The 24,107-nt window shown below is 48.1% G+C and overlaps 1 protein-coding gene across 4 annotated transcripts in view; it reads left to right on the forward strand.

Moving 5' to 3' along the window:
* The window catches only part of pde4bb (phosphodiesterase 4B, cAMP-specific b), a 47,743-nt gene extending 26,118 nt beyond the window's left edge, over nucleotides 1-21,625 (forward strand). For 3 of the 4 annotated variants that reach the window (XM_072688413.1, XM_072688414.1, XM_072688415.1), the window contains 10 exons: nucleotides 11,611-11,723; nucleotides 16,069-16,162; nucleotides 17,463-17,665; nucleotides 17,780-17,878; nucleotides 17,993-18,157; nucleotides 18,548-18,647; nucleotides 18,803-18,957; nucleotides 19,045-19,167; nucleotides 19,274-19,456; nucleotides 19,553-21,625. In XM_072688413.1, the coding sequence (XP_072544514.1) occupies nucleotides 11,611-11,723; nucleotides 16,069-16,162; nucleotides 17,463-17,665; nucleotides 17,780-17,878; nucleotides 17,993-18,157; nucleotides 18,548-18,647; nucleotides 18,803-18,957; nucleotides 19,045-19,167; nucleotides 19,274-19,456; nucleotides 19,553-19,870 (1,553 nt within the window). In that variant the 3' untranslated portion in view covers nucleotides 19,871-21,625. Of the gene's footprint in view, nucleotides 1-11,610; nucleotides 11,724-14,610; nucleotides 14,807-16,068; nucleotides 16,163-17,462; nucleotides 17,666-17,779; nucleotides 17,879-17,992; nucleotides 18,158-18,547; nucleotides 18,648-18,802; nucleotides 18,958-19,044; nucleotides 19,168-19,273; nucleotides 19,457-19,552 lie in introns of those variants that run through there. The other variant, XM_072688416.1, reaches the window with a different exon arrangement.
* The last annotated feature ends 2,482 nt before the right edge of the window (nucleotides 21,626-24,107 follow it).

Genomic DNA, 24,107 nt, shown 5'->3' on the forward strand with positions numbered 1-24,107 from the left:
ACGTCTGTGGGTCGAGCCGAGCCGTACTTGAAGATTGATGGGCTCTCGGTACGGGTCGTGTGGTGACCGTTGCCATTAGGTATGGAAGTGCCAGTCCGTTTTTGGCTCTGTCGGCCAGTGGCAGGGTTTTGAAGCTGAGGTTCAGCTACAGGACGCAGACGGCTGAACTGTGGAAGGTCTGAATCCATTGCAGAGGAAAAAGACAATAACGGCCTGGCGACTCGCAGCCAGTTTACGGAAATCGCATTAATATGAGTAAATATGTGTCTAAATATTTGCACGGGTCGGGCCTACAGGGCCTTTTCACACCTGCATGTGTGTGTGTGTGTGTGTGTGTGTTGCTGCTCTTTGGTTGGGCTCCCGGGGCAGGTTGTTTGAATTAGAGCCCTTAAAACAACAGAAGCCGAGCGGCGGAGGAAAAGCAAGATTTAGTTTCACACTCGCCGCGTTTTATTACCGCGCTCGCGTCATCCAGCCTGCAGCCGCCGTCCTGACCCTGACCCTCACTTCTCTAAAACACTTCCAGAGAAAGATGAAACGGGGAGATGGAAAGCGCGAGAGTAACGCGAGAGAGATTTAAAGTGAAGCCAGACTCTCCTGGGGAGAAGAAAACGCTCATCTTTTGTCCTCTGGCCATTGTGTGTGAGCACACACACACACACACACACACACATATTGTTCTCCTGCGTTAGCCAGACGTCTGTCATATCAGGAGGACAAAGCCATGCGGGAGGACTTGGGCGCAAAAACAAAAAAAAGGTCAGACTGCTGCGGTCAGCCTACAGGCGAGGTAATCAACCAGCAGCTAAACCACAGACTGACTGAACGAGGCTAATGTAGCTAATGTGATGTAAGGTCATACCCCACCAATTAGCACTGAGTCTCAAGACAAAAGAGATCTTGATTAGGACCAATCACAGTTGGGGGAGGAGTCTCAAAACAAACAAACAAGGACAAATCATAGTCAGGGTGAGGCGTCTCAGAAAGCAGAAACTTTAGTAATCTCGTGGAGTCCCACAGGGCTCTGTTTTAGGGCCTATGAAACTGATGGTAAATAAGGCTGTCATGTAGAGAGTGATGAAGTGTGGGCTGACGTACAAGATCAAAGGCGTTAAAGTAGCTAAATGCATCCCTCAGAAAAGGTGTCCACAAACATTTGGACATACAGTGTAGCCAACATGCATGCGTAATAGCACGCTCAGGCAAAAACGACAAACCTGGACACACAAGGGCAGAGAAAAGTAGTAGAGTCCCGGGCCTGCGTAGTTGACCCAGACATTACATACACATGTTGTTTACACATGCAGCAGCACCACCACCCTTCCCCGGAGCTCCGCCATGGCTTACATATCAAAAACAAACTGAAACCACACCAACATTCATGCATGCAGTCATCTGTGCGGCTGACGTACGCTCCGGCCTGTTTGACCACTTCGGCATTCGGCGTATCAGATTCCTCAGGCTTGTCATCACAATCTCCGCTCGTCACTTACTGACACTGACTGATCTCGTTTCGACAACAAGGCTGATAAGGAGGCAAACGTGGCAAACGAGCCTCCACGCCAGCCTTCTCCATCTGAGGTAGCATATCTACAGTCCCTGTAGAGAAGCACTGCCAATAGAATAGGACTCAGCATGAGGCACCATGCTGCCTAATGCCAGGCGTGGGCTAGAGGGGTATAAAGCCCCCCGGCATTGAGGAGCTGTGGAGCAGTGGAAATACTGGGTTCTCTGGAATGACAGGAGCTGGGGATGATGAAGATGATGATGGTGGTGATCATCATCATCATCATCATCCAACATCCTGACCTCAGTAAGGCTCTTGTCGCTGAATGCAGTCCAATCTTTAGTTATCCCAATCAATAGGCAGGTGTCCCAATACTTTAGTCAATAGCTCGCCTGCATATGCATGTGTATATTGTGAATGTGTTTGGGTGTGTATGCTTGGCTTGCTAGCTGTGGAATGTAGCACCTCGCTGGTGAGAATGAGCAGTCAGCATTAGCCGTTCGCAGCAGGGGAGGGCTGCTCCGGTAACTGGCGGGTCTGGCGAGTCATTAAGGTCGCGCTGGAGGTCACAGTCAACCCTTTTCCTCTGAACACACCACACGCTTTCAGTAAAGCCACCGGCAAACGCACACTCGCCCAGGCAGCGGCTTCTGTGGCCTCAGCCTCCACGAACCCGGGCCTTCCTGTTTGGTCGCCGGGGCTGCAGGATGCAGACATAAAAGGCAATGCGGCTGTATATCTCGATGACAGCTTCCCCAGTATTTAGCTGTATTCTCTGCAATGATGGTTGGTGCTCCATCCAATACTCCTGGGATGGGGTCGTTAAGGTGACCTCACAACAATGCACCGCCAAAATCTAGTAGAAAGCCGTCTTCCCTGGGAGGAGAAGCTCTTTTCAATACCCTTGAGGTCAGAAGAAACCATGAATAATCAGGTGTCCCAATACTTTTGTCCATATTTGCTAGCACTGCATTACTGAGTCACGGGTCAAGTCCTGCAACTCCCGGCCAGCGAGTACGGGATCGAACTCGTAATCTCTTAAAAATAATAGGGCCGGCACTTCTTACCAGACTGTTGTCCTTAATCGTGTTGCGCAAACATGTCTAGTGCGATAGCGCTGAAATTATGATCCTGGCTGTGCTGACGCTCAGGCCTCATGCTTCAAGGAAACCCAGCCAGCAAAGAACAAACACAGTGTGTGTAATGCTGACTGTGCCTCTTCACACCTCGGTAAAGGATACGGTGCAAGTCTATGGCAGCACCATTTATGTACATAACACACCGCACAGTCAGCCCCTGGGTTGCGGAACAGTACACATAAGTCACGGTTCGGTTCGCGCCGGGGTTTGGACCTCGCGGTTCAGTACGAGTACGAGACAACGGGGGGAAAAAACAAACAAACAAAAAAAAAACATTAGACCAGCCCAGGTTTATTTTCAGTTAGTCTGAACAGACAGTCGTGCAAGTTATAGCATGTTCCATGTAGTGCCGTACAGCGCCCCCTTGAGGTGGATCTTCTTAAATCCACTTTTAAAGAAAGTACCCACATGTTTTATATCAAACTGCTCAGAACAAGCTCAGCTCTCTCTATAATGAGACCCCATGCGGCCAAGAGCGCAGTGCGAGGAGATACTCCGACCCTAAACCTGAAAAAGTCAGACTTTCTTGATATTTCCTGACTCAAGTCACTGCATTGCATACAAATGCACGTACTGCTGTTCTCCAACGTGAGCAGCAGGTATACAATGTATGCAAATTCAGAACTTTTATGGTACTGCCTGAAGTAGTTTGGTACTACACTTCAGCACCTCAGTGTCAGTGAGCCAATGAGCATGCTCGTTTCGCGATCTGCACTGATGATTAGCTGATAAGCATGAATGAAGTTAACATCATTTAGAGTTAACATCTTGCTGCACAGTGAAGGATCAATCATTAAGTCTGGAAGCCCTGTAGAATAACCGCTAGCTATACAATTTGGACAAAAGTATTGGGACACCTGCTCATTTACAGTTTCTTCTGAAATCAAGGGTATTAAAAATAGCCTGTCCTGCTTTTGTTGGAGTAACAGTCTCTACAGTCCAGGGAAGAACAGGGAAGGCCTTTCCACTAGATTTTGGAGGAACATTGCTGTGAGGGTTTGATTGCATTCAGATACAAGAGCGTTAGTGAGGTCAGGGTGTTGGATAATGAGCACCACCCCACCTCATCCATCCCCAACTCCCTAACTCATCCCAAAATTATTAGATATAGCTCCACCATCCATCATTCCAGAGAACACAGTTCTTCCACTGCTCCACGGCTTCTCAATGCTGGGGGGCTTTATACCTCTCTATAGCCCACTCCGGGCATTAGGCAGCATGGTGCCAATAGGTTCATCTAGTTTATCTGCTCTGGTGAGTCCTATTCTAATGAGAGTACTTTCCAATACTACAGGGACTAGACAAGCTGTGTGTGTGCATTTGCATATCTGTCTTAGCGACAGGTGCAACCTAAAGTAGCTGAATGCAGACGGAAGACAGGGTGTCCACAAACATTTGGACAGGTAGCGCATATGGTTGCAGCTGTATCAACATGGAAACAGCTTTGAATCACTGCTGCGTGGCTCTGATGTGAAGCACAATCAGCTTTTTCGAGTTAAAATAAATTAGTCATGATGTTTCGCTCTTACGCCATGACTGTAGGCCATTCAGTCGTAGCAAAACATGAACTAGCCTGCTTTGCTCGTAATGACTCGTACGGGCACTCAAAGCTACAAGCCTGCTGTCTGCAGATCCTGTTTCCAGCGATGGGAAAGTACCTCGGTGCCATCTGAGAAATGAGCACTGGTTTCGCATGCCTGACCCTAAACGGCAGCCTTGAAGAATGCCATCAGTTCCTGTATCAAACGCTTTGCTGGAGGTACGAAGTCAATCAAACGACTGAACTGACGGCGAAATCTGTCGTGAATCAAAGTTCCAGGGTTTGAATCCCAACTGTGGGAAGTTGCTAAGTTGGGATCCTGAGTGGCGCAGACGTCTAAGCGCCGGAATCATCGGGATCAATCATCAGGAGGTCATGGAGAGGGTCATCTTTGGTGATGCCACACTCATGCATGGCCAGGAGTCCCAGAGCGCATAACTAGCCTCTCTCTGTTTCTGGGTGGGTAGGATTACCCTTCCTCTTCCCTCTGCAGACGTAACAGAGTTAGCAGTTAGCGTTAGTTTTCCTCCAAGCGTGTTGAGCTGTAGTGGGGCTGTGTTTTAGCGGCAGTTTGAGAAGATGTGGTGGAGCTTTATGTGCTTCAGAGGAATGACATGCTAGCCTTCACACTCCCAGCGCTGGTGGCATTGTGTGACGGGCCCTAGCCCTAGTCCTAGCTAGTGTGCGGGGTTTGGAAATGGCTGTAGAGTTAGGGAGAACATTGGGATACGATAATCATGTCATGTAGACTTTCCTCCACTATGACCCGTGGGTTGCTGGTTTGAATCCCGGGTCATTCTGCTTGCCATCAGCAGCCTGAGCCTGGGAGAGCACAATTGGCTGGCTTGCTCTCTCTCTCCACATCACTGGTCAGAGGCGGAAACCCGGATCTTTCCTTCGAGTGCGTTGGTTGCCTAGCGATGAACCCACAACCCTGTCATCAATAACCCGGTGTTCTAATCCCTGAGACACCACTTCCCCCCATTTCCGGATTTCTAGATCTGAGAAATCAGAGTATGCTGTTTAACACGGCCACTTGCATAATCAGATAGCTGCAGAAATCAGATAATGATTGGATTAGTATATGCTTGTTGTGAATGCTAAACGAACCAGAACCGGTTTCTGCTCGGGTCTGGACCAAGAGAACCGGACGTAACCCCAAATCTACTAGAGCGAGGGGTCGAATTGCAAAAACAGCCTTCGCAAGGACACTCCTCCATAAATCACTGTGGGATAACGTCGGCCTGATCCGACTCTGTCCACAACCGCTCGGTGTTCGGCCAAGTTAAACAGCTAATATGACTTTTGCATTGTGTTACTGCTTAAATAAACAGGGCTTTAAAGGCTCAGTGGACGACAGCACGTGCTCTTGTTTGTCCCACAGTCCAGCGGCACACTGGAAAACAGCCTAAATGTTGGCCTTAGAGTTGTACGTATGGCCTCCACATGAGTTTACCCCTTAACCCTTTACCTGTTATTGACAAACACAGATGCAGGCCGCTCGGTCTGGATCCTGCAAAGTTTCGGCTTGGTTTTCCTTCATTTCGGCTCCGCTCCCCTTCCCTCCTCCCAGCTCCAGCCTCCAGGCCGGGTTTTCCGGGCCGCCGGGCTGTAAAGCGGTAGTGCGAGTCTCAAAGCGTGCAGGCTGGTTAGTATTTGAATTATGCCATTGACGTCAGCAAAGCTGTAAAGCTGACCGGCGGCCCTTCCCTAAAGTAATCCCTGGCCAAGAGCGCTCTATGGCGCATTGTGTAGGCTGTCAGACAGGCTCGAGACGAGGGGCAGGAGCGAGCGAGAGAAAGGAAGTGGAGGGAAGAAAAGGAGAGGGTGTGGAGGCCGCGGGTTTGCCAGACTCGCTTTATTTGATGTGGGTTGAGATAAATAATTTAAAAAAAGAAAAAAAACACGCCGAGCGCAAACACCACGACTAAAACCCCGTAGAAATGTCAAGAGTTACAACAACAAAACAGTCAGAGAGGTGAGCGATCAGCGGCTCGGCGCTCGCAGCAAAAAAAGGATGTGGTTGAGGTTCAGGTCTGCACAGAGCCGCTGCAAGGAATGCTGCATGACATCCTTCCAAGAAAGTGCGGCGAGCTACCTGGGCCTACGTGCGACGGCCGTGGGTGGCACTTTTTCACCTTTCGTGAAGCTCACTCGCTTCCTGCATGTGTTCCTCACTTACACTCATGCATGCGGACGAACCCTTAGGCCCCCCCCCTTAGGCCACTTCGGCGAAGTCGAGGTGAAGCAGGTTTGCATGCAGGAGAATTCCGGGCTGCTCTGCTTCATTAGATCACAGTAAAGCTGCTGAAACCTTTGTCCTACTTGAAGTGTACATTAGATTTTGGTCTTGATGTCTGCTATCTATCCCTGATAAACCTGTCAGTCAATCCTGTGTGAACAAGAAAGTAAAGGCCGCACATCCTCAAACCACAAAAAAAGACACACCACAACAAAGGTTGCCTCATTTCACCTCTCAATATCAAAATAATTAGTCCTCATAATCTGTTTTATAAAGTATATAAACAGGTTGAGTCTGGATGTTAATCACAACAATATTCTGTAATTTAGTTCAAATGATCCTTGAAGTTTTGAGCAGGAGAGCAAATATATAATATACTGTGCCTAATAAACTGTCTAGAGGAACCCGTCTCTCTCTTTTATAATCTCTCAGTGCAGTTTTTAAGAGAGAGTGTGTGTGTGTGTGTGTAAGAGAATGAGAGTTAGTCATGAGATTTCATCCATATTCCAGCAGAAATAAAGTGTAATCCACTCCCTGAGCTCAACAGTAGTGACACTGTGTTTACTTCACTAAGTAAAACCACTAATGCGTCACTAAGCTCTGTAGAGAGAGACGTACGGGAGGAAGTTAGGGCCAAACTTGGTAAGATGGTTCATTTGATTAATTAATCAAAGATTACAGCGTTGAAGTTTGCAGATGAATCGTGTGCGTTAAAGTGTTAACGTTGATATCTAATTATTAATTATTAATTATGATCGAATATTATGAACTAAAATAATGATATAATTACATTTAAGGTATTTAGCTGGCGTTCTTATCCAGAGCAACTTACAAGGGTTCTGGTATTACAGAAGCGGGCCAGTGTAGTGTTGGGAGTCTTGCCCAAGGACTTACTAACAGGTAGTGGTGTCATGTGTTGCACCACACCAACCACATAAATATATATATATATATATATATATATAAACATATTCAATGCATCTGGAGAGTCTTCAGACCCCCCCCCCCCCCCCCCCCAATCTACACCCCATATGAGAAAAGTCTGCAAAGTTATTAAAAAGTAAAAGCTAAAATTTGGCATGGACATGAGTATTCAGACCGTTTGCGATGACACAGTGGTCATTGTTTTTTTTTATTTTTATTTTTTTTTTTTATTTAAAGCCAATTAACCCACCCACTCACTAGGACACAACCCCCCCCCCCCCCCATCACTTGCCATGCTCCAGACACTGGGAAGGTAAGGACAAGCACATGCCTCCTCCTATACATGTAAAGTCAGCCTGCACCTCCAGGTCATCAACCTGCCGCCGATGCAGCATCACTAGGCCACCGCGCTCTCGGAGGAAATGCCGGATCCCCAGCTCGGAAAGAGACGACTTGGTCATAAAGGCTATTGAGGCTATTTACTGCTCTTGCTACAGAGTAATCCACCTTAGTGTGTAACAGGCCTTGGAGTGTTTATGGCTACTGTACATTAACATACTGTAGCTGCAAGGTACAGCCACAACTGTGTCCCCGAGTGTCGCCCCAGCAATCAGATCAGATGTTTTTAAGCCTTCAACCAGGTGTGTTCGGACATACAGGATAGACAGTTAACACCGTGGTTCCACAGGAACACTATCGCCATGGCAACACTTATCCCCTTGCACTTTCTGGTGTTTGCAGTCGTCCTGTAACCGCCGCTGTTCGTAGCAGTCGTTGAAGGCAGGTGACTTTCATGCCACAATGTCAGAGCACGGCGCTCCGTTTCCGTGGCAGGTTTAGCCCACGAACAATAACAGGAGAGGGAGGGCGGGAGGCAGCGAGCCATGCTGGGGTCAAAGCGTGTGCCCTGGGCCTTTTTCCGCACGCATCCGAGGTTCATCAGAGGTTCACCACCTCCCGTTGTTGGAGCGAGACGAATAGTGTGACCTCCTCTGAGAGTCCAGTGGGATCAAACAGGGGTTCTGCTTGATTGGGGCTAGTTCTACTACGTTCGTTTCTCAGCTTCGACGCTCTTGCAATTATTAACTTGCGTCCATGAGCTCTCAGTGCAGTGCAGGACAGAGAGACGCACGGCATGCCACACTGTCCGCACATGTACCCAAGCCAGGCTGGAATCCAGCTGTTCCGCCAGCTGAAGAGATCTTTTATGTTTTTGGGGATGGGGAATTTGGGATAGGTTCAAACGCCTCTGCCAGATCCGTGTCCTCAGAAGGGGGCAACCAGGCCCTGAAGGACGAATCCAGGAGGTTGTGATGTGACCGAAGCCCTACGAACAGAACCAGTTCCCTCTCCCTCCAGTGAGATTGTGGCTTCGCTTGAGTCCGGATTTGTTAAATTTTAATCAGAGGTTCGAGAAATGTGGGGCAAAGTTACAGTAATCGCATCAAGCGGTCAACGAGCGGTCATTAAAAAGCTTTACTTCCCAAATGGGTGTTTGTGTGTGGGGAGGGGGGGTGGGTGGCGGTAACTTGAGCAAAGAGCTCAAAGTGTTATTTCCAGCAGAACGAACGGGCCGTTAAAATCACCCTGTTCTCCCCTCCGGTCGCTTCAGCTTCTTGGCCCTATCGCCCCAGTCCGAGAGTCATGCTTCTGACGGGACGTTTCAGAGGCATGAGCCGACGAAGTCAGTCCAATCTAACATGACACGCTATTGGCACTAGCCGTCAACCAGATGCGAGGCACGCAGCTGTAGTGTGTCTTCAGCTTTGTGAGTCACTTTCGGCAGAAGCTGTAGCACCTCTTTAGTCCTTTATGAGCAGGTCTGGGAAAAGCCTGGCCCATATATCACCAGCGAGGCTGGGGGACACGAGCAGACAGAGAGGAGCAGTGTGAGTTTGTCCGTGGAGGAGGAGGAGGATGGGGGGGCTGCTGGAACAGCTAGCCAGCCAGCCAGCCAGCCAGCCACCCGGACAGAGCCGGTTTTGTGGGCCCAAAGAGGATTCTGGGTAAATCCACACTATGGGCTTTTGTGGAGTGAGCCCATACGGTGGACCCATCAGACAGAGCACCAGACCTGGATGTACTTTGGCCCTGGAAGAGAAAGCATTTAGCGTAGGAACTGGTACATGGTGAGGAATCTGAAAGTTTGTTTACTACTGATGTGCGTCACAGGAGTCACTGGGGAGACAACTTTGCATCTCAGACGTTCTGAGGCTTGCGTTTGTAGAGAAGCAGAGCACTTTCCGGTCTTAGCGATGACTTGCGATTCTCCTGCCTGGCCTTCATTTCGATTTAGCTAGGTTCAGCTTCCAGTTCTTCTGTTCTCCAGCTTTCCATCGTAGCCCAATCTTCATGAGCCCTCAAATTGTTAGAATTTCCTAGCCTGGTAATTCTAATTCTGCTCCCCCTCTAATTCCGAACAATTCCTCCAAACCCAAAACCCTAATTTTGGGTGTCGGCAGTTCGGCGGCACGCTCGCGAGTTGCGTGACGCCCCTGGCAGAAGTGGCCGCACTTAGCCCCCTCTCAAACTCCCGTGGTGGTGACATATTGACAGCAGTATTCGTGTGTATCCATGCCAGGCCTCAGATCGACACACATGGCTTAAATGGGCCCCATATGTGGACCATATTGAGCGCAGGAGGCTCCAGAGCGGCCTTATTCATCAACCATAATGCTCCGTATATCCCTCACGGACGCCAGTGTGTTTAATCTGAACCTTCCCCTCAATTTTATGGCTCTTCTGCATGTGCTGCCGGGAGACAGATGTAGTGGTCCCGGTCCTGTGCGTCGACTGTGATTAGGTTGATTAAAGTCATTAATTAGGCCATATGTCAACGGCTTCCATGGTAGATGCTCCTTCCATGTTGCTTTGCCTCATTCTGTTCTGTTGTAGGACATGCTGGAGTGCAGCTTACCTTCCCTTCTGGCTGGCTTTGGGTTAATTTGAGGTTTAGGAGAGGGAATGAAAGGCAGACGGTGTGTTTGGACCGAGGCAACCTGGCAGTGCAACATTACGCCAAGGTCGCTGAGGAGCAGCATGCCCCCGGGGGAGCAAATTATCTCACGCCTTTTGACATCGAGCATAGTGTTGGCACATCTCACGAGTGGCGACTCAGTACGGGTTTCAGAGGTTCAGCAGGGCACATCAACGTTGGCTTCATTTCGTAATATCGTTGCCTTTCCTGAGCGTAGAAGCACCCCCCTAGCCGCTCTCGGTCAGTCAAAGTATCACGACGAAATCTGCTCCGTAGTTTAGCGGCGTCTGGCCTACAGGGGGGAAGTGGTTTGATTTGCTTGGCTCCAGATCTGCTGTGTCTGGACGCCAGCCAGAGGAGGGAGTAAAGTTTTCTTCTCGTGTTGCTCTTGCAAACACAGCGCAGGCTTTGATTTCATCCCCCCACCTCGTTATTTCTCTCGGGGCGGATCAAAGGGAGCAGCGGGGGGCTCACGAGCTGTGGTGTCAACCGAAAGTAACGGCAGAAGTCTGGCGTAGGGGTGGTAGAACCTCTCCAATGAGATCTGGAGGCCTCCAGATCTTCCTCTCCTACTTTCGTCTGTTTTTCGGCCTCATTTCATAAGTGTCTGCTCAACTAGGAGTTATTGGGACGTTCTCCAGAGGTGCCCTGAGGTGCCCTGAGTTGCACTGAGTTGCCCTGAGACCCTATCAGTTAGCAGGTTGAGAGATCAACAAGGTAACCGATCACATATCTAGATGTTATCAGGTCTTCTCAGTTCAGTTTCACTTGACCTCGCTCTCACGCCCTTTCTCATTTTGGCGAGAAACCCCACAGGACCTTCACATTCACATCCCCTGAGTGTAACATTGTTCATATTCACAGTCGCTGTGAGTGAGGGAGGGAGGGAGGAAGGGAGGAAAGAAAGAAAATGAAGGAGTTTTAGAGGAGGACCTCCCTCCAGAAGCTCCCCTGGGCTTGAGGATCATTCACACATTAGCGTCAAAGCAAGTCAGGGAAAGAGAGGGGGAGAGATGGGCGAAGGATAAACGGATATTAGACACTGAGGGTCAGGAGACAGAGACTAGGCAGAGGAACAGGATAAACAAAGGAGATTGACAGACCTAATGAAAGAGTGGTCTGGGTTACAGATCAATGGACCAGTGGTCCAGCAGAACCCCGACTCGCCTCCAGCCTGAACTGGAGCCACAACTGCACCAACATGAAAGATCACTCGTGCCCCAAATTGTGCCAGACCACTTCATCTGGCCCGTGACTGCATGTCCGTGTGTTTATATACAGACGAGTCCTACCAGAAGCTGGCTGTGGAGACCATGGAGGAACTGGACTGGTGCCTGGATCAGCTGGAAACCATCCAGACGTACCGCTCAGTCAGCGACATGGCCTCAAACAAGGTGAGCGCACAACCTGAACACAGGGCCAGGCGACATGACCACGATTAACGACGCCTGGGAGCGTGTTATGGGTGCTGTCTAGCACCTGACATATAGAATGACATGCTAGAACTCATATAGCTAGAACTCTTCATTATATTGGCTACAGTATGATGATCCAGTTCCGAGTCTTTGCTTTAACCGCGGTGTTCAGAGCGCCATCTGGCGTCCTCAGGTGCCATTAACGGACGTGCGGACGTTCTCAGAAGGTAAACAAAGGAGTTGAGGTTCTGCGGTGTGGATCTATTTTACAGTGGAACCTGAACACAGACCATAATATCTGACCCTTTATAAAACCATCACTGAAATGCTCTGTTTTACCAGCGGGAGAACCGCAGAACCGCTCACCTGTTTTTAAAACCAGCACAATCAGAACCGAGTGGAGGCTAACGCTAATGCTAATACACACACACAAATGCTACAGAAACCCCAATCACAGCATCACATTCACCCACTATAAACCAGCTATTGCAAACCAGTAGACCAACAACCACAGATACCAGTCCTGAGTGTGTGGGGACTGAGCCAGTCCTATGCAAGGGGTGTCCACAAACATTTGGACACTTGTAGAAGGCTGGCAAAGGCTTTATTTCGTACTCTGGATTTTAATAATGGTATGTTCTCTGCAGGGCTTTGTTTCCCATCATTCAGTTGGGCTATTGTGATACCCTCTTGTGGCGCTCTGTGGTAGTAATGGTAGCAACAGGTGACATCACCTGTGCGTTAGTGTTGCTCACACCACATGGCCTGAATTCCTGCTGCAATAATCACTGTATTCTTTCCTTAAAAGCCTAACCGTAAGCCGCGGCAGTGTGTGTGATTCACAGATGGGCTGTGTCGTCTGTGTGTGTGTGTGTGTGTGTGTGTGTGGTCGCAGTTCCTGAGTTCCGCAGGATGTTATCTGACTGACTGATTTCAGGGTTATGTTTGCTCACACTGAAAGACGGGGTTATGGTAGGAGAGAGAGCAGCACTGGCGCTCAGCTCTCGTCAGTATCTGCAGGTTCATGCTGCTCAGTGCACGTTCCACTGCAACCAGAGTTACAGCAGGGCGCTGACTGTGGACCGGGAGGGGGTGTTGGTGGAGTTTCCCAGCTGTAATGCTGGCAGGCAGGGAAGACGAGGATTTGTAGAAACGTGTATCCTGCTGTCTGAAATACCCCGGACGAACGTGTTTTACTTGCTGTCAGGCAGGTAGAGGAAAGCTTTTGAAAGGCTGACTCTGGACTGAACTGGATTTAGTGGAATCAACATCAATATGGAATTGTTCAGTACTGCGCAAAACTCGGGGGTTTATTTCCGGAAATTAGAAGAAAAAAACGTCCATAAAATAATAATCATAATAAAAGGCCGAAAATAAACTATTACAGTAAGGATAAGATGGGGAGGGGGAGTAATAATAATAATAATCGCCCCAAAAGTACATTCATACAATAAGGACGATTTCAGTGTGTGTGTGTGTGTGTGTGTGTGTGTGTGTGTGGGGGGGGGGGGGGGTAATAATAATAAATAAATAAATAAGATAAAAATAAAAATATATAAATAAATAAGTGTAATAATAAGTGTAATAATACTAATAATAATTGTCTGAAAGTAAATGACTACAATAAGGACAATTTCAATAGAAGGATAAGATGTGGTGGTAAAATAATAAGAATAAGATGGAGAAGGTAAAATAATAATAATAATCATCATCATAATCATAATAATAATAATTATAAAATAAATTATTACAATAATAAAGATTACAATAAGGATAAGAGGGGGGTGTAAAATAATAATAATAATAATAATAATAATTGTCTGAAAAGAAATTAATACAATAAGGACGAGTACAATATAAGGATAGAAGGATAAGATGGGGGAGAGTTAATAATAATAATAATAATAAAAAATTAAAAACATCCATCAAACAGATTAAAAACATAAACAAAAAAAACAAATTTAAAAACTGCAAATGAAACAGAAAGGAGGCATAGGACCTTTTCATGTACAGCAATGTAACAGTTAGGTAGTAAAGACCGTACTTAACAAACACCCAGACCGATTTCTAGATTTAAAAACTTCAATAATAATAATAATAATAAACGGATAATCCTGGGTCCTGACATTTATCAAAAATTCATGCACAAAAAGTGAGGTTGAAAATTACGATTGGATCCACAGTTGATATGGAATTTTCCTGTGTGAAAGCGAACCAGTGCTAATGAGCCCCTTCCTCAAATGGGTCGTGGGTATGGGCGAGTGTGAAAATGCCCCTAAGTTCCTAAATGATATCTGAATAATAAACTTTCAAATCCATCATCTCGAATTCTGCAACTTGCTGAATTACAAAATGGGGACGTTTCTTCTCTCATTTCATTCACATTGATTTGCAGACCCACAGCAAGGCCCAGAATGACTGGCTTTCTGCTCCTGACCTCGTTCCTCTGTTTACAGATACTGATAAGAAATCAGAGGCTGGCATTGGGCAATACTGGACACACATTACCCCACTACCAGGGCTAAGAGATTGGGTGCAAACAGCCTTTAAATGAGCTTTTTTTTGTTGTTGTTTTTCTTCTTTATTTGTTTCCTCACTTAAACTACTCATAATGTGAGCGCAGACCATGCGGGTGGTGATGTCAGTCAAGCCCGAACAGGACAAAGTCATTCAGAACAGCAACTGCTGCAAACAACAGCGGTTTAATAGTGAAAACCTGAAATGACGCCGGCCTAGTTAAGGGGGCGGAGGGGCGCGCTCATTTGTAATCAGGAAATGAGTGTGCGGCTGGGGCTGAAATGAGTGTGTGTATGTACCTGGGGCCGTGGAGCGAGGGAGGGAGGAGCTGGAGCAGGGAGGCGGAGCAGGGAGGCGAGCAAGAGAGAGAGAGAGGGAGAGGTGAATCAGCCAGGTCTTTGTCTAAAGCACTTCCTGGCACCCGTCAAAGCGAAGGCAAGCGGCGAGGGGCCAACACACACTCAGCTCGCATCGCGCCTGCAACCATGGGACTATGCTGCTCTGAGAAAAGGAGAAAGTCGGGAGTCCTGAAAGGCTGGGCAGAGGTGAGTTACGGCCGAGGTCGAGGTACCTGTTGGTCAGGGTTGCAGGTCTTTGTCGGAGGGTGAATTGGGGGCTTTCTTGGGGCCGTTGACCGGTTGGTCTGGCGGCATGGCGTTAGAGATTGATTGGGCTTTGAGTGGCTGGTCAGCTTCTGGACCTTCTTCTGGACCTGGGGCTGGAAACGAGCATTGCATTGTGTTTCTTGGTGAGAAAGGCTGGTGTTCTTCTTTTCGAGGGATGAACGGTGTCTGGAAGGGGCAGATTTCTGAAGTGATGTCCAACTAGTGTGTAGTAGGAGTGCAGAACTTGCACAGATCCCAAAGATCTTCCGATCTTCTGCGTGGTACTTTATCAGAAACCCAGGTTGTTTGGACTGTCCCTCAGTTTTCCTGGAAAAGGAGACCGATAGGGAGAGGAAAGGTGGAGTTCTGCAAGCTTTCAGTAAGAGAGCGAGCGACAGACGCACTGTCTGAGCTGGACCCATGAATCACTTATCTCCTTCCTTCGGTGTCAGACAAAGAAGGGATGGTTTGGTGTGAGTAAGGCTTACTGACGTGTGGAGGAACGAGTGCATGCCTGCCCTGAAGTGAAACGTGGGAAAGACGTGAGGGTCCGTATGCACGTGCAGTGGACGGCAGGGTTTTCCCCCTGTCATGCGAATTGCAGCAGATGGATGTAGGGCACAGAGCCGGGAGAGAGAGACACAGAGAGACACAAAGAGAGAGAGAGAGAGAGAGCGACTGCAGGAGCAGAAGAGAGGGATCGAAGGAAGCAGTCTGAGGCAGAACCTTTTTCCAGTTCGCTGAAAAAGGGATGTGGAGAAAAGACCCGTTAGCCTCCGAGGCTTGGAATTCTGCCTGGATACGCTGGCCTCATCGCTTCACGCTGGGTTGGGATTTGTGACGGGATGCAGAGGGGATACGGCGAGCATGCTGGGTGTTGTTCTCGGCACGTCTGGAGCGCTTAGTCTGCGGCCAGCGGCGTGGCCCGGTAGCCGCAGGAGAGAAGCGCAGAGCTGACCGGGTATTTGGTGCCCGCTGCTGTCGGGGTGTCCAGTATGCCTGAGGCTGAGAACTACCTTCTCTCAGTGTCCTGGGGTTACGTGAAGGTTTGTGGTTTGGTGGTGCTTTTGCAGTTGATTGAATCATCATGGACTGGAACCAGTGCACAACTGGGACACTTGGTACAGGCCTGTGCAACGACTGGCAGGAGAGTAATGGCGGGCGTTTAACTCGACTGTTTCTTTTTCTTTTGTGTGTTTCAGTTCAAGAGGATGTTGAACCGTGAGCTGACCCACCTGTCGGAAATGAGCCGCTCTGGCAACCAGGTGTCCGAGTTCATCTCCAACACGTTCTTAGGTGAGTCGGATCTTTCCTAGCCCACTTTGCGGGTACTTCGTAACGCGGGTTTAGCCGAGCACTGGTGGCCGACGAAGAAGCTGAGGGCCCCCCCACTCTCACATGGTCGTTACTTGCTTGTGATGCATCTGCGCTGCGTCCGTAAGGGAAGGTGGTATGAATTGTGCGACGGTGGGCAAGAGTAATGGACAGAGGCCAGTCAAGTCGAGAGGCCGAAGAAGTGACCCTGCTGTGAGAGAGCAAGGCAGAGGAGAAAGGAGGGGTACAGTAGGATGCATGCCTCGTGCCTCGTGGTTTGCCTGCACCGCTGTTTTCAAACCAGTCTGATCTGGTCTGCAGCCTGCAGAGTGAGCGAGTGAGAGTGAGCGAGCAAGAGTGAGTGAGTGAGTGCACAAGCGTGGGACAGAGGGGAGAGCAGGACGAGGAGAAGAAGAAGAAGAAGAAGAAGAAGAAGAAGAAGGGGGTGGGCAGACGAGAGAGAAAGAAGGTAAAGGAGTGGGGGACAGTGTCGTACATGTTTGACGATGCAGAGGGGTCACCGTACTCCCCTCACCTTTAAGTTCAAAGCCCTGTGGCCTACTGCTTGAGTCACTGAGGGGCTAACGGACTGAACCTGCAAGCAGATGGAAAAAAAAATGTCCCTCGGTTTTCTGGGAAAAAGACAGAGAGAGAGAGAGAGAGAACCAAAGAAGGGAGGGAGGAGCTTCGCTAGAATCTATGCCAGGTTGTGGGAATTGCGCAATATCAAGATTACGGGGAAAGACTCAAGGAGGATTTACGCGCATCGCTGCAGAAGAAATATGATAGGTAATCAGAGACGACCATGTGGTGGCAAAACACACAAACAGAGCCAATGGCGAGCGGCATGCATACGCAGTCCACCTGTAGGCCTGCATTTGAGTGACGTCCGTGAAGCAGTTCCCCGAATTCCCTCTAAACAATTCATTAGGTGCGCTTCTGCGTTCTGCTTTGGCTCTGCTGGCCGCCGTTTGTTTTGTGAACAGAGCAGTGCGGGTTCTTTTTCCTGAACTGCGTCGTCAGTGACTTTTTTTTCTGAGAGATGCGCTTCGCCGCTTTACTTGTAACCCTGTTGTTTACCTGCTTTATGGCATGTGACTCAGTCCTTAATGCTATTTCGGTGAAGAGATGTTTTTCGAGCCATTCCATTCCATCAACCACATGAACTGACACAAAGGCTTTAAAGGTCACGGTATCAGTTGCGGGTTGAGTATGTGAAGGATGGCTTCAGGACATTAGCATAAGCGATTGACTGAAACCTCCCCCTCTCCTCACCATGCAGACAAACACAATGAGCTGGAGATCCCGTCGCCTACTCCGAAGTCTCGAGAAAGGAAGAGGAGGCAGCCAGGGCAGCAGCAGCAGCAGCAGCTCATGACTCAGATCAGCGGGGTACGGAAGGTCACGCATGGCCCCGGCATCTCCAGCAGCTGCAGCGTGGCCCGGTTCGGCGTCAAGACGGACCTGGAGGACCTGCTTGCAAAGGTGGGCGTCTGAGAATCGTGTGAAACGATGCTGTGTTTTGCTCGTATCTGTGGCTTGGAGGAGTCGGCCTTGAGCTTCCTAATGAGGCTTGTCTCTCTGTCTTCTGCTCTCCAGGACTTGGAGGACATTAACAAGTGGGGTTTGAACATCTTCAGGATCGCAGACCATTCTCATCAGCGTCCGCTTACCTGCGTCATGTATGCCATCTTCCAGGTCAGTGCTTAGGATTTTTTAGGTCACTTTTTTAAAGAAGTTCGAAGAAGTCGAGTCGTCAAGTGGAGAGACGTGGCGTTTGACACGCTGCTGACCTGAATGTCTTATCTGCAGGAAAGGGACTTGATGAAGACGTTCAGGATCCCGATGGACACCTTCGTGACATACATGATGACCCTTGAGGATCACTATCACTCAGATGTGGCCTATCACAACAGCCTGCATGCTGCTGATGTTGCACAGTCCACACACAGCCTGCTGTCCACCCCTGCTCTGGACGTAAGTCACCATGCAAGTCTGGCAGTGCCTGTTGCCTCTTTCTGTTTTAGCCCTGAAGTGCATTGAGTGCTTGAAAGGCCAGAATTTCTATTTTTAGCTCATTTGTTTAGATCTGGAAAAGCCTGGCATTTCAATCTTCCATACCTGCAGGGCATAATCTAATAGTTTGTAAACTGACAGCATAACTCCCCTAATCCCCAAACAATGCACCATGGTTCGCCTGGCGCTCTTTCTCACTGTCCATGTTTTCACTCAGCGGGAAATAAAAACGTCAAAGGCTAAAGCTGGTTTGAATCATCTGCTTAGCGCTTAGCTTTTGGGGATTTGTCACTTTGAGTAAAATTCACCAGTTCTCACACTCCCATTTCTCCCCTCTCTTCAAATCCACAGGCGGTCTTCACAGACCTAGAGATCCTGGCAGCCATCTTTGCGGCAGCTATCCACGACGTGGACCACCCAGGGGTCTCCAACCAGTTCCTAATTAATACCAGTGAGTGCTCTTGGCCCTTCCACCCCTCCTTTCACATGCACTTTAAGGAACCAGAACCAGATGGGGATCTCTCGAAGAGATGTCCTTCTGTCTCCTGTGTGTCCGTGTCCACTGAGAGCTCTGCATTAACGTATCTGCCCCGTCTCTGTTTGCAGACTCCGAACTGGCCCTGATGTACAACGATGAATCCGTTCTTGAAAACCACCATCTGGCTGTAGGCTTCAAGCTTTTGCAAGGGGAGAACTGCGACATCTTTCAGAACCTTTCCAAGAAGCAGCGACGGACCCTCAGGAGCATGGTCATCGACATGGTGAGACCCCAACCTCTCTGTTCGGTGACTTGGTTATTTGGTTTCCTGAGTTCTTAGAAGCTAAAGTTCCACTACCTTCCTTGTTAGGTGCTAGCGACAGACATGTCCAAGCACATGAGCCTGCTGGCAGATCTCAAGACCATGGTTGAGACCAAGAAAGTGACCAGTTCCGGGGTGTTGTTGCTGGACAACTACACAGACAGGATACAGGTCAGTCTTTGCTTCTGTGACCTCCTTGAACAACCAACTGAAGCCCTCAACAACCCTTCACTTAGAGTTCACTTACCAATATGCCCTCACCTTGTGATGTCCACAGGTTCTGCGCAACATGGTCCACTGTGCTGACCTTAGCAACCCCACCAAGCCCTTAGATCTGTACCGGCAGTGGACAGATCGCATCATGGATGAGTTCTTCCACCAGGGCGACCGGGAAAGGGAACGTGGGATGGAGATCAGCCCCATGTGCGACAAGCACACTGCCTCAGTGGAGAAGTCCCAGGTGAGAACCAGACACATCTATCATGTGGTCATCTTTTTTTATTTTTCTGGAGGTCATCATGCACACGTACTGACCGTGTTCTCATTGTCCGTCCAGGTGGGATTCATCGACTACATCGTGCACCCGCTGTGGGAGACATGGGCTGACCTGGTGCACCCAGACGCCCAAGACATTCTGGACACTCTGGAAGAGAACAGGAACTGGTACCACAGCATGATCCCTCAGAGCCCGTCTCCTCCCTTCTTCGAGACTGGGGGCGACGGTGGAGACAAGTTCCAGTTTGAATTGACTCTAGATGGTGACGAGGGGGAGGACGCATCTCCGCATGGCAGTGTTTGCCATAAAAGACCATCAGAGACAGCTTGCGTGGAGCTAGTCGGTCAAGATCCTTCGTCTTCACCCGCTGAGACGTAGCAGCCCACGCGGGCGGTGTGTGGTCGGCCATATTCGTTTAGCCCATGGAACCAGGAGTTCTACTAAACTCCTTCTACTCTGGAGCCTGACTGGTCCAGGAAACTGACGTGAGGCGTTCTGCTCTTTTCTCAGAGCTCAAGCGGAAGGTAGTGGGTTTCTTTGGAAAGGGAGCTGGAGTTTGCAGAACTTGCCTACAAAGTCGGACCAGTTCCCCACCGCTACGGTCGCTTAGGGTGGTTGGATCGTTCCGCTGTGTTATTCTGGAAACACAGCCAAGCAAAATTAAATCCTCATTCTGACACCATTCTGAGTTTGGTGCTGGCAAGGGATGCTATGAAGGACTAAGAACTACTGACTCAGAAATCAGATAGATTTACTTTCCTTTTTTTTTGTACCGCGGCGTCAAAGACACTTTTCTACCAGCTTGTTTTGTTTGTTTTTTTTGTGAGAACAAAGCAGAGATATTTAACATGAAGGAACTGTTCAACCGTGGACAACCAAGGTTTCTCAGAGATCTGTCTTCCACGAACTGTGGCAATAGCATTGTTTATCCACAAGCCTGTACGTTGACCCGATTCAGAGATTTCTAATTCACACGAGACAGTATTTAGTATTTTGTAAGATCTGGTACAATGTATGTGTTGTAAATAGAATCAACAACGATGAAAGCACTTTAATGGTGACACTGAAACCACTTTAACAGGGGCAGATAAAAGCTGTCCCAGGGCTGAGCACCCGAATGATTTGGATTTTCTTTTTTCTTTTATAAATATAGGAGCCAGTTCTCTGTCTTGAAACAAAAGCCTTTTTTATGGTAAAAAAAAAAAAAAAGGGTACAACCCAGAGAGGCTTGTGATTTTATCAAGGCAACCAGTTAAATGTGTAGAAGTGAACTCGTTCACTTGGGCCGGAGCAGATGCTTTAAAATAACAGAATATTTCCCAGTCATGCCACCAGTGAGCCTCTTTGTAACAATCACTGACGTCAATGGCTTTTGTTTCTCCGTATGTCAACGCAGACTCGCTAACACAGGATGTGGTGACTAACCTACACAACACTCAGTCTTAAATCACTGAGTTTAAAGTCGTCAAGGCGGACGGTTTTCTCTCCCTCAGTACCAGGTTCCTATGAGCTCTCGCACCTCATCGGTACGGCCACCTACAGCTCAACTATAGCTCACCTATAGCTCACCTACGGCGGCAACTCGAGAGAAATACTGTTTGCTGTTTTTGTCCTGAGAGAGTGTGTGTGTGTGTGTGTGTGTGTGTGTGAATGTGTGAGAAATTCTACAAGAATAATAAGAAAACTTTTTTTAATTATTATTTTTATAATATGTTTAAAACTGCTATGTTTGTGAATTTGTTTCCTGCTGTCTTATTATTTTAAAAGACAAAAAGCAGGAAGCCATGAACAAAGTTCACTGAAAGTGACGGGGCTGTTCTGTGACTAGTCAGAACATGTTTCCAATGACGACAAAAAGCTACTCATGAAACTACAAACTCCTTTTTTGGTGTTTTTTTTATTGTTTTGTGTCATTGCAAAGGCAATGGCTATGCACACTGTAGTGTATCTGTGATTTCCCTGGTGGAATTAACATCATTATTCATTACTGTTATTGTTATTGTTGTTGTTGTTATTGTTTTAAAATTATTTGAATTTGTACAACACAAAGAAACTGACTAAACATCAAACTCAAACATCAAATGTACATGTGTCACTTCCCAAAGAACCAATTAAATATGTACATTTTGGAAATACCTGCATGATTATTTGATTTCTATGTGTATCTATGAACAAAAAAAACATAGGGCATCCAACAAATGAATGTATTGGAAAAACACAATTCAAGTCAACCTTTTCAACCATTGGGCAAAACTCCTGCACACGAAAAAAAAAAAGCCTAGTCCTAGGTATCAAAGTTGAAGCACCCTTGTCAATACATTTCGGCCTAGGCTTAGGCCTAATCTGGGTTCTAGGTAAGCACCGGCCCACAGTGTACATTTTATTGAGCAGAGATGGCACTTTCTCTAAGATCTTAACGCACACTTATACAGATCTCCCAGCCAGGCTCCACCCATATACTCTCTCTCTCTCCCATAGCCAGCCATCACAAAAAGATACAGATCAGGTAGACGTGACACCCACCACCACCCAGAGGCAGGGAACCAGTGAAGCGTGTTGTGTACAACAAGACTGGCTTTAACCGGATTTGAGGCAGCGGTTGCTGGTAATGGCGGAATACTATCACAGCTCAGCATCAGATAATAATGGGTGTTTTCAGTACTGTGACATTAACACACCGAAAAAACAGTACTGTACGTAAAGTACACGAGCAGGTCGATGGCCGCGGCCGGACAGTGGACGGGACGTTTCTTCTGGGCTGGCGACGACGTAGAAGCCGGCCTGAAACCAAACAATGAGGTCATTCCACTTGAAAAACTCCAGAAAGCTCTTCGTTTGTTTGCTTTCAAAGCCAAACATCTACAGACACTTGATAGGGCAACCCTTTGGACAACTCTGAGAGGTTTCGTTGTTGATACTAGATTAAATGTCTAATTAACGAGGTCCTTAAAAAAGGGCCCTTTTATGTAAATGTAAACTTGGCTGGGGATTTGCGTTTGGTACTCAGCACCATTTCTTCTTAGACGTCGCAAGACTTCACAGAATCTCAACGTGAGCAAATACCAAACAAATACCGTTTTGTTGTCAGTATTTAGAGCGAAAGATAAAACAAAGAGCTTCAAAGCGTCTAGTTTTCAGGTCACTGGCGAGTCTATCTTGTACATCTATGGCCTGTTCTACGAATTCTGCGTGATCTGTAACCCAGATGGATTCGCTCAGTTGAGTGACAGGGTCTCGGCTTCATTGTTTTTTTTAGGACTCCTAACGTGAAAAAGCTGGACTCCCCTTCTCTCTGGACAAACTGGACGAAGCTGGTGGTCCAGATTGGCGGGGCAAGTAAGACAGACCTAAAAGTAAAGGTAGATACAAATGCTGAATTGATTTTTTTTCTCTTTGCCCTGGTCATTCGAGTCCCAAGAAGCAAAGTTGACTGTTTACCCAAACATCCAGCGACACCAGGGCCAAGTTTTTCCACCAGGGCTCCGGCGGGAGCCAAGAAATCTGGGGAGTTTATTTTTGAAAAATGCAGCGAGGGTCGAGGTGTGCTGGGGCCGGCTGACGTCAAAGTGCCGGCGGTCCGGGTAAAAAAAAAACAAAAAACGGCTTGCTGGAAAGCCTAAATACGAGGAGCGAGGAGCCTGGGCCTGGAGCCCTTGGGGAAGAAACAGAACAGGATCCTACCAAAACAAGTCAGCTTGCTGCATTTTCAGAGAAAGGCTTCCTGCGCTCCGGGCTTCTTTATCGCTTCCTCACTGGCGCGGGACACTGGCCAGGACTCATATCAGATGGACGGTTCACAGAATTTATTCAAGAGGAAAAAGACAATGAGGTTGCTGACAAGAAGAACAGCCTAATTCCTGAAAGGGCAAGGAGGGACACTTGGGTTTAGCAGAAGTCAGTTCAGGCCCAGCGTCAGCAAGTCCTTCACTCAAAGGGCAATGCCCCACCAACCCTGCCATCCCGCCCCAAATCAACATCGCTCATTTAATTCAGTTCCAGTTGATGAATTAGTTAGCTTTTTTCCGGACAACTGTTCTTTGGGATTCTCTAGGTGAAATCCACCCGCAAACCGGTGTGACCACTGCTGAGAAACCACTAGCACTATCACCAAAACTGGTGCCAGAAGATTGTTGTCAGTCTTGCCTTTTAACCTCTTGGCATAGCTTTGCACTGTTGCCTGTTCTTGCCTGTATGCAAGGCTTTGCTCTGATAGTATTCGTAGGTTTCCTTGGCTTTCTTGCTGCTTTTCATGCGGATAGACTGCCCCCCTGGTGATTTTTGGATTCCCCGACTCATGGTTTACTTCTGCCAACAGTCCTGAGTTACGCACTGCGGCTTCAAGAAAAAAAGAAGAAACATAAAACCAGGGTGATTTGTCTCAGGAACAGGCCAAGCATGCTGTGAAGATACGTCAGTTGACCTGATGTTGATTTCACTTCACTCTCGGAATATAATTCAGCCTGGCCAATCCAGTCCAGTCTGGACGTGACAGTACACTGAGTCATATTATTAATGTGTTTTTCAGTCTCCCATGTGTCAAAGGTAACAAGGCCTTGGCCAAGCCACAAATGTAGACCTTCACTGCAGGATTTCTTGAAGAACACAGTCATGTCAT

This window comes from Salminus brasiliensis, chromosome 9, assembly GCF_030463535.1.
Source record: "Salminus brasiliensis chromosome 9, fSalBra1.hap2, whole genome shotgun sequence".
NCBI lineage: Eukaryota > Metazoa > Chordata > Actinopteri > Characiformes > Bryconidae > Salminus > Salminus brasiliensis.